At 40.9% G+C, this 10,477-nt stretch overlaps 2 protein-coding genes across 4 annotated transcripts; both read right to left on the bottom strand.

Annotated features, from left to right (window-relative positions):
• Nucleotides 1–1,326: 1,326 nt before the first annotated feature.
• ikzf4 (IKAROS family zinc finger 4) lies at nucleotides 1,327–8,122 on the bottom strand. 3 transcript variants are annotated; one of them, XM_029506332.1, is made up of 8 exons: nucleotides 8,045–8,122; nucleotides 6,366–6,420; nucleotides 6,160–6,267; nucleotides 5,759–6,061; nucleotides 5,482–5,649; nucleotides 4,597–4,749; nucleotides 4,312–4,443; nucleotides 1,327–4,082 (listed from the first exon to the last, which is right to left on the bottom strand). In XM_029506332.1, exons 2-8 carry the CDS (start codon nucleotides 6,403–6,405, stop codon nucleotides 3,274–3,276), a joined length of 1,713 nt encoding a protein of 570 aa, XP_029362192.1. In that variant the 5' UTR covers nucleotides 6,406–6,420; nucleotides 8,045–8,122; the 3' UTR covers nucleotides 1,327–3,273. The 3 variants fall into 3 exon arrangements, with proteins under 3 accessions (XP_029362192.1, XP_029362189.1, XP_029362190.1); XM_029506329.1 differs by lacking the exon at nucleotides 8,045–8,122 and adding an exon at nucleotides 6,541–6,686; XM_029506330.1 differs by lacking the exon at nucleotides 8,045–8,122 and adding an exon at nucleotides 6,541–6,686 and having other exon boundaries at nucleotides 5,566–5,649.
• An 807-nt stretch (nucleotides 8,123–8,929) lies between these two features.
• On the bottom strand, nucleotides 8,930–10,160 carry dnajc22 (DnaJ (Hsp40) homolog, subfamily C, member 22). Its single transcript, XM_029506333.1, has 3 exons — nucleotides 9,614–10,160; nucleotides 9,231–9,523; nucleotides 8,930–9,106 (listed from the first exon to the last, which is right to left on the bottom strand). Exons 1-3 carry the CDS (start codon nucleotides 10,158–10,160, stop codon nucleotides 8,930–8,932), a joined length of 1,017 nt encoding a protein of 338 aa, XP_029362193.1.
• Between the last annotated feature and the right edge of the window lie 317 nt (nucleotides 10,161–10,477).

Raw genomic sequence — 10,477 nt, 5'->3', positions numbered from 1 at the left:
ACTCATAATTAATTGATAGATTTATTTGCTGAATTGACATTCATTCATCCTCAACCGCCCATCCAGCTCTGGGTCACGGAGGGCGCTGCAGCCAATCTCAGCCCACACTGGGCGAAGCTGAACTGACAGATTCAGGTACTTTATTTGAGGCTCTGTTTTGGTGTTTTTGGAGAAATGATTACTTGAGATTAGAATTTATGTCATGTCATCATGTTCTACATGCGGATAAGGGAACAAAAAAAAATTAATCACACAATCATTTCAGGAAACATGTCTTCTGAAAACTTCCTGCTGATCCCAGATGGTAGACAATTCTTTGTGTATTCATCCTTTGCAACTCACATGGGTATTTTGTGTACATACAAGTATGCATATTTCCCATTAAGATGTCCATTAGCTTGGGTGAAATTTTAAAAAGAACTTACCTGGTCTGTCAAAATTAAAAAACACACTGTGCAACTTTTTTTAGTATTACATCTTTTGTTTACCCAATAATCAAAGAAAAGTAACCCTTAACTTCGAAAACAATTTTGGCTGTTAGGCTGTTTTTGCTGTTGATTTACTCACTGTGGATGACTAACATTAGTCATTCATTGTAGGACCCAGGTTTATATATGTACTTTTTTTTTTTTAAATTTAATTTGGAATTTGTATGTAGGAGTAGCCAAAATAGTGCACTGCAGAGGAAAAAAGGTCAAACTAACCTCAAACAATCAAAACAAAGGTATGTGATACAGCCCCAAAGGTCACGTAAAAATAAAACAGTCTAACTTTCAGACGAGCGCCACAAACCCGTTTCATGTTTTTCACATGAAATGGGAATGCACACTTCACCCAAGTCCTACCATTTTTTGCAGTTCACGAACATTAACAAATAAACAAATTGACATTTAAGATTACACAGATTCTTTTTGTATTCTGTCTCCATTTACAGTACACATATATGTTTGTGTATGTACTTTTTATATTTAATTTTAATTCACTATATGTTATTTCTGTGACAAATTTCAAGATTTTCTCTTTTACAGCATTGCTTTTCTTATTAATTAAAGGTAGTCATGCCGAATGAGATGGTCATTTATGGATGACACTAGTCTCAAGTATATATATAAATAATTTCAGAATATGCTCTGAACATCATATCTATAGCATTTAGCCTGAGTTGCTAAACTTGATGTAGAATTTAAGAAATTTTCTTTCTTTCTACTGTACTTTTTCCATATATTGTTACAAAAGAGAAATCGAGAGACAGTTTTTAGTGACTTTAAAGCAGAAATGAAATCTCTTTTACAATAAACGTAACTTTATTGACAGTAAAAAGTTTTGAGAATATCGAGGGGCACGCATTTGTAACTGCAATAACATCTCGGAAAGCAACATGACTTTTTGAAATTATGAGGCAGTTGTACATCTTTAACTTTGAGGTAAAGTGTTTTGTCATGTTACATCATTCACAAAATATTTTATAACATTTAAAGGTCCACACAAGGAGACAAAAACTCATGCCTCATTTTCACTTCTTCAAATTACTTCACATTTTAAAAATAATTCACAATTCAGGTAAAAGCAGAAAATGACAGGTACACATGCTATATTCCATTCACACACATTTCTCTACATATCAAACCAAGTGCATTTTTAGATCACTCTTTTTTTCTCAAACATTTTCAAGTACATTTTTGTCTGCGATTAAAGGAAATCAAGTTAAACTATGAAGCAGCAAACCCACAATAACAAGTAAGAATACTGAGTTTGGTCTCATTCAGGTTCCCAATATTAACATTATCAGATAACTCACCATACTGTAGCAATAAGGTATTTGGGTGCTATAAAGAAGCAGGAGGTAACATTTCATGGACTTGAGGAATATGCTGGATAAGATTTGGAATATAGCTGATTAAATACACCAAGGCTGAAACAAACAACACTAAATAGATAATCACAAGTTTTAACCGAACAGATCCAAACTGATTTCTTAAATAATTAAATTGTTAATTCACTTACCTTATGGAAATTGTTTAAAATCTCATTCGCAACTGCTGACAGCAAAATCACAAAATAATAATTTTTTTCAACTGATAATAAATTTAGCAAAGTTGACTGTAGGTCACAGAACCAGTGCGATGCTGTGGGATTCTGTGGAAGGCCAGCTATGTTAAAAATTCACTGGTGTTGCAAATTAGAGGATCAGTGAGTATTATGCGATTCATCAGTGCAGCAGAACAATCACAGGAAAATTTTTGTAAAGCCGTCAAGTGCCTCAGCAAAGATGTTCATATATAAGCAGGGAACCTAAAAGTGCAATCCTGTATAGGCGTAGCACCCTGGGCCATCTCAGTCAGGCTCTAGCTGTACACGACTTGGCTCATGGTCTGATCTGCACCAGTTTTCTAAGGCTCACTTTAACATCCAAAGACCTTTTTTACATCTAAGACCTGAATGCCTCTCTCACACTCAAGTAAATGTTTTAAAGTTCACTTTCTTCACAATTTTTCTTTGTCCTGATAGTCTTTTCACTGTGCAGATGTAATTATTCTCTCTTCTGAGGTGACTTCACGCACTGTTTAACCATGCTGTAAACAATATGTATTCCTAAAGCAACATACTACTGTAGGAGTTAAGGCAATCCATGTCTGTGCTTTGTTTGTAACAAAAGCTCCTCCCAAACCCAGAGGCACAAAGCTCTCAGTGCATATTAAGCGTACCTGACACCGTACACAGAATACACCCCTAAACCAGATAAGCAAAGATCATAGTGCATACTAAGCATACCAAATGTCATTTTTTAAATGTACATGCCATGCTTTTCTTAAATGCCTGTGTGCATGGGTGCGTGGCCTCTCAAAAGTGCTAACTAAATCACTTAGGAAAAGATGGCTAGTCAAAATTTATGAGCACCAGTCCTGTCCCATCCCATCCCGCCCCCCCCTGCCCTCCATTTTTTTTTTTCTTTTTTCTTTGTCTTATGAGGAAATCCCCCAAGAAGGCACTTTTGAGGCAAAACCAGTTTTGAAAACTGGGTTTCACCAGGTGATTTATCATGGGAGTGCAATCAATCACAGAATGTAATTTGCCTCCACTAAATTTTAAATGGTGAGGTCAAAACATTTTTCACTTGCAACTACTTTAGATTCATAAATATTCTCACAATAAAACCACATATCTTTTAACTTACACTAGGGACTTAAAGCAACTGATCTGGTGCAGAACAAACGTGAGCCCACAACTTTAGAGAGCAGATACCTCTCCTCATCCAGCCACAAGCCGCTCTCCTCAGCCCACCTGGTGCTCTCCACGGCTGATGTGAGAAGAGAACTCATAGCGGTCCTGGCTGAGGTGGCCACAGATGTTGCACTCAAAGGGTTGTCGGAAGCCATGACAACCCATGTGGATAGTGAACATGACATGGTCCAGGAAGAGGATGCGGCAGTGCCGACAGTAAAAGGAGCGCACAGGCCTACCATCCCTGTCGAGTACCTGCATAGTCTCCCTGGATGTAAGAGGCGAGCTAGAACTCCTCTTTACCGTGGTGGGGGGCACAGGACATGCTCTCTCCCACTCTGGGTCCAAGTCTTTGGCCTGGCTGGGGCTGGAAGTGGGATGGCTGCGGGTCAGTGCTGGGATTTGATAGTGGAGGTGATGATTGTTGGAGGTACTTGTTGGGGCTGTAGCCCTTGTGCTATGCTCCTCTGCTGTGCTCTCGGTGTCTGTAGAGTCGGGGCAGCCATTGGGCGAGGTGGTATGGCTATGGACTGAAGGTTGGTCAACACGGCCCTCGCCTGCCTCCCGTCCAGCCAACCCAACAGACATTGCTGCCAGCCCTCCACCACCATGGGCTCGGGGAGCCTGAGGAGTCATGTTGCTGTTGATGGAGCCCATGACTGACAGGAAGGCAGGATGGAGCTGAGACAGGGTAGGCGATCCATGGTTCTCATTTTTACCCCTAGCACCCTGGAGGCGTGAACCAGCCAGCCCAGCAGAGTCCCCAGAAGGCTGAGAGCTCATGAGGTCCCCCTCCTTCTCGGAGCCAGAAGACAATTCATAAGGTGCTTCAGGTAGGTAAAGGTGCATGTGCTTTTCACCTATGAAAATTACATATCAGTGACGAACAATGAATCAAATATTCTGGATGTTCAGAACTGACTTTGTCTGAACCATTTTGCTAATTTTTATGCTGCAAAGTTAACCTAGGCTCTCTGAACTGAAATATCATTATCATTATCAATAATCAATAATCATTATAACAATCCTAATGAAAGGGAATAAAACCTCCTCTCTCTTTAAATGCACATTATTAAAAGAAATACATACCCAAAAACTTCTGTGGTGTTGACCTCTTGCGTTTGGTGATACTAATAGCCAGTCTGTCTCCAAACTGAAGTTTTTCATTGGATGGCTGGAGCACAGGTTTAGGTTTTATCTCCATATTTACTAACTCTTCTCCTGCAAAAAAAAAAGCCCCAAGTAATAAATATACAGTATAATATATATCTATATAAATATGCCAAAACTGCTTTATTCCGAATATTTGCATCAGAACTTGTAGGCTAATAAGTCTATAAAGTTGATGAATTTAATGTTTGTGTGCTGCATTACCCTGCGGTGTCTGGGTGTTGACTGTTGTTTGGTGGTCCAGACTCTTCAGATAACTATGGCAGCGTTCTAGATGTTCCTCCAGTGTGCTTTGTTGTTTGTAGCTCCGACTACAGTAGCTGCACTTGAATGGTTTTCCAACCGTTGGAGAAGAGACTGAAATTCAAGGAAAAATTTAGATTTTTCTGTAGTTATTGCTTCCCACAGAGACAAAAGGGCCAATCTTTCGCCCCAGATAGTCGACATTGTGATATTGTTATTTATTTAGTTGTTTATCATTTGTGGGAGTTAATAAATAAATAATAAGCACAATCTTTAATTGGCTGTGTTTGTAAGATTGGATTTCCCCATTGATTTTAAATTCCTGAAACTATTCTGTGTTGCTCGTTAGTGACGACAGAAAAACTCCCAACTCTTAACCGCAATGCACCATCTTGGTAAACTGTCGGAAGGACTGACGTCATTTCGCTGTAATCCAATTTGAAAGAATCTTTTCTTCGAAAATGAACCTCTGACGTGCAGTGATCCACCAAGACCAAATACCTAGATTGTATGTGAACACCTATTGAATGCGGGTTCATAAATTGAAGGCAGGATTTCCTGTTTTCAAACATTTCAAATGTCATTTTTATGCTGTGTCTAACAGTTTTGTAAAGAAGACATATTTCCTCTTACTTTCACAGAAGGGGGAGATGGACAGTTCTAATAAATTACTACCTCTATCACATACCTGAACTCCACATAGTATACCTTGTCAAACTAAGGAATAATATGGAACTACATTCCCTAGTGTGCTGATCAAGTAATTACACTGATGAATAATTTCTTCATAGAATATGTCTGTGAGTGTTAATTCTGTGTCATTGCAATTAAATATATCTCATTTACCTGCATGTGTGCGCAGATGTCCTGCCAAAGCATCTCTGCGGCGACAAGCATAGTTGCAAGTGGGGCATTTGAAAGGTTTCTCACCAGAGTGCAGCTTAATGTGGCGTAGCAAGTTCCCCTTCTGAGTGAAGGAAGCCCCACACTGGTTACACTGGAATGGTCTCTCACCTATGAACACATGAATGGACTGATGATTTTAGAGATGAATTATTTTAAGTACTTCTTGTGTTTATTGATATTTAGGTTTGGAACAAGTACCCCAGCTTTATTCTCTTACCTGTGTGGCTACGCTTGTGCACCATCAGTACGTTGGGCCCAATGCAGATCATCCCACAAACCTCACACTGGAGCTTTCCATTGGGGAGCCGGATTGGTCCTGGGGAAGAAGCGTTCGGACTGGCCATCTCACTGTAAATGCTCGGCCTCTCTCTTCCAGTTCCAGTGAACTCTGTGTTTCCTTCTTCCATGTGCTCCCCTCTGTCATCCTTCCTGCTCTCATCCCTTACAACCTCTCTGTTCTCTGACTGTGGAGCACCTGGTGACTCATCATCACTGCACATCTCCACTTTAATGGAGTTTGCTATGTAGGGCAAAGATGAGGAGAAAACACATTTACTTTTAACAAAGAATTCTACACATGTTGTGTGTTCACAGAGTGAGAAAGGAGTGATAACTGACCACTAAGGGAGCGGTGTGGTGAGGACTGCTGACTGTTTGGAGATCTGGCTGAAGGGCCCTGTAGTGTGCCATAAAAATCCTGCTCCATTGATGACTCTCCTCCATTACCTGAAACACAAATATGCCCATAATATTAAAGGAAACACTGAAGTCTACAGACTGTACACACAAATCGATTGCAGTATTTCCTCCACATGTAAACTTACCTTGTGTGTATGGGCGCCCATTGTAGTCATCAGCATTCATTCTCTCACCAGATTCCTACGAAAATATGAATTAAATACAGATCATGTAAATCTTCCATATTTCTAATGATTGCTCAGTTAAAACAATACAATTTTCCAAATTGGAGTTATAGCCTGTACTGCCGTTGATACTCACCGTATGAAATATATTTAATGGCTGTTTGTTAGCAGAGTAATAAGCTCGGACACAGATAGCTTTATGCTTTCAGTTTAAACTGTCTAAGAATAAATTCACTGTAATAAACCAATTTAGTAAAGTTGCATTCTGCCCTGCTATTTCTGTGTCATGTAGACTCTTCTGCACTGTGGCCAAGAAATGAATTCGAGAAGCTCCACATATATAGAGAGCTGATGGCCAAATATGTCAAAGGAGGAGTTAAATCTTCAGGGGGTGCAACACCACCATAAACTACATCTTTTGGTTTCAAGCACTGATGAAATGTCAACAGAAGTATTGTTAAGACATAATTTTGGTGGTTCAAGCGGCATGACAAAAATCTTGAAGTACATTGATTTACAGATTTACAGATTTTTAAAAATGCAAGCTAGAAAGCTATATAAGCTATGGTCCAAATAAAGATATATATATATATATATATATATATATATATATATATCTGTGTGTGTGTGTGTGTAAAAATCACGGGAGGCGCTTACTATTACTCCAATAATCTGTATTATTATAATTTACTGACATATATTGTTATGCAATATTATCAACACAAAAGGTTGTGTAGTGTTGGATTTGATAAGAATAACCTTACACTCTACATTTACGTGCTTCATTTTATTAAATTTCCCCCGAGCATTAGACAAAATTAGGTGTAAGGCAGATAGAGCATTATTATTTTATGGAAGAAAACAAAGTGATGTATGCAGAGCAGATTGAAGGAGCTGACTTTGAACATTTCCAAACATAATAATATGCGATCAGAACAGGTGATGCTTTATTTAACTTCCTGTTGCACATGATGTTGGAAAGATAAACATAAAAAGACGTGAGAAGATCCAGCTGTACAGTGCTGCACCTTCTTGGTGAAATGGATGACAACAGTGGACAGAGGAGACTGTGGAGCGAAGGGGGGGGGGGGGGCGGAGACAACCAGCACATCGCAGGGAAAATTAATATCCTTGAATTGGCCGCGCAGGGGAGCAACAGGCTTTGGTGCAGCTGGGAGACGCGCCAGTCTCGCCAGGGCATGGCGATTTAAAGAGAGAGAGACGGCGGGTGCACTCCTTTCCAGCCAGAAATGGGCGCCCGATCAGTAAAACAAACACATGTAATTTCGCGCAACAATCAGATGTTGGCTACTTGTTTTGGCTGCCCGGTCTGTTTTGACACCAATAGGCTCTCGAACGGAGCGACACACGGCGGCAAAATGTTGTTGCAGGAGTTGCCACTGTCCAAAAAAAAAAAAAAAAAAAAAAAAAATGAACGCAGCTGTCATCCAACACCGAGCACACCAAACTGGCCTGGGCTGCTCGGTGTTTTCTCCATGAGCCGTTGCTATGGCACCCGACCACACGACAAATGGCATTCACCCTTCCAACTACCAAAAACATGCCGTACCTCCACATTAAAACACCGATCGATCGTCTTACCGAGTGCCGCGGGGGGAGTCCACAAGCCTCTTCCTTACCTGGCGACCGATCGCTGTTTTCCTCTCTTTTTTTAATTGTCTGGATAGCGGTTTGTTTTCCCAGGCGACGACAGCATCTCCGGGATTTTTTTCTTTACCTGGGAATCCCAGTCAACTTCCGGGCCCATGCTGGGATACAGACCTAATAACTGTACAACAGAGCTCCTGATTTACTGAGCGCCGAATGCATCGATGCATGTCAGCTCCGGGAGCAGGTGGCAGAAAATGTGCTGATACGTCTGTGGACGGTGTAAAGGGCAAACCAGGAGACTCCGGGCTGCTGTGTGGCTGTGAATATCTGTTTGGGAAAAACGCTGGCACAGACGAGCTGGCCAGTAAACTACTAAATTAATCAAATTAGTCTTTGAAAATTCAGACACTAACTGAACAGGGCTTCTTCCGGAAATGCTAATAGAAAACGGAGAGGGAGGGTTATTTCATAATTCCTCTTTCTTTTTGCCGTCTTTGTCTTTGTTACATAATGATAACACCGTTTACTGCTGAGCAATTTTTTTTTTATATACATACATATTTTTATACATATAACCCTTAATATTTATGCACTGATTATGCATGAATATGTCATTGTGCGTGTCACTGGCATCTCAGCTTTAATAGCAAAGAGTGCAGACTTTAAAACATAAGTGAAATTGTTGTGCATTTTAAGGTGTTATGACACTTCCAGTACCACAAGGTGACAGCAAGATGCCATGTAACCGAGCAAGCTGGTGCTTTTCGAGACAGAGGAAGCATGGTTTTAACAAATAATAATATCATCACAGACAAGTCTCAAGGTGATTTTTGTCTCATGCACAATTGGAAAAGCATTGCAAGAGCGTCATGGCCCTTGCAACTATTTAGGCCCTAGCATTGCGTAAAGGGCAACTACTTGAACCGATGGGGCCTGTGCCGTCGCATTAAGACCTCGTAAGCCTCTTGGATCTTGACAAACATTGTCTCAGCTTCTTTCCCTGGGTTGTGGTCTGGATGCCATGTCTTCGCCAGCTCCCTATAGCTTCGGGTTATTTCTTCAAGAGTGGCCTCAGTTCCCAATGACAATATCTGCAACATAAATAAATGCACAAGTTCTAAATCATGACTATGTAAGAGCAATAAATTTACTTACTGAAGTTGTACAGACAAATGTGCACCTCACATTGTAACTATCTTATATGCAAATGCTTACCCGCAGTGCCTCTTTTTCTCCATCAGTGTACTCTCTGAGCAGTATTTCAAACACCCGCCTCCATGTCTCTTCATAGTACCCACCTCCAGTAAGAGCACACAATATCCGATATGGCATTAAAAGAATGTACTCCAGCACACTTCGGAGCCATGGAAGAAACCAGAAAACATCTAGCAGTGCAGCAACACAGTCAGACAGGTAGTACAGTGTGGCTGTTGTGTTATGGAAAACACAGTAACCTAGCGGAGCAGAGAAGGCCAGCCAAGCCAGACCAAGCCTGTAAAGGCGTGGACCTGGGCAAAAGACAAAGAAATTTATTTTAGCGGGCCTTAAAAATTAAGAGAAACTCAAGGTTATCAATGTGTAAAAGAAAATCACATCACCGAGTTCCTGCATGTGCGCTCTTGTTTGTTCTGTTTTGAACCTGCGGTGCTGGACAGCAGTGACACTGGCAGCCAGGCTAATTGGGAGAAGTGACAAAGTGCTGCCGTAGAATATTGGGGATGTTATCAGACAAGTAGCTAAGGTTTTCTGGAGGTCAGAGGTCTGTTGACCAACACTTGACACCAGATGTACCCCTGCACCCACACATAAAGGCAGGACAATCAAGTAGAAGAAGCTGAGAGACTTCAGGCCAATAAGAGCCACAGTGCCAAAGTAGATCCCAACACACACCTGCCCAGCAAATCTGACTGGGCTTAGAGGTGGTGGGACCCTGGGGGGTCTTTTTCTCTCATTGTCTGCATATCGATTGGCTTCCCCAACATAAGCAGGGATACGTATGAACTCTCTGACCCAGCCAAAGCCGAACCCACCCAGGGTCAGCATCCATAGCAGAGCATGACTGTCTCTTCCCAAATAAAAGTGGTGAAGGCCCCAGGGTCCACCTATTGCCCACAGGGCATAGGTTACCATGACACTCTTTACCATTCTATGGCCACAGCAGGTCTCTGTTCAGGTGGCTGTCAATCACTCTTGTTGAGCACCTGCAATGGAGTAATTCAGTGCTTTAGTTTCATAAGGATTTAAACTATATGAATATCTACAGTTACATATATCAAATTACAAATGGATATGTATAGTTTTCCATCCCATGAGTTCACATCATTTTCTGAATATCTTTTTGATTTAGAACAAGGCTTTATGTTACTGCTATAATCTGTGTGCTACTGGTATCTTGGCCAGGATTGTCGAAGGGATTTTCACTCCAATTTACTTACTTAGTTAAATAATATATAAGAGGGGTC

Source organism: Echeneis naucrates, chromosome 7 (genome assembly GCF_900963305.1).
Source record: "Echeneis naucrates chromosome 7, fEcheNa1.1, whole genome shotgun sequence".
Taxonomy (NCBI): Eukaryota; Metazoa; Chordata; class Actinopteri; order Carangiformes; family Echeneidae; genus Echeneis; species Echeneis naucrates.
The sequence above is the reverse complement of the archived record's forward strand: the minus strand, read 5'-3'. Positions and strand labels throughout refer to the sequence as shown.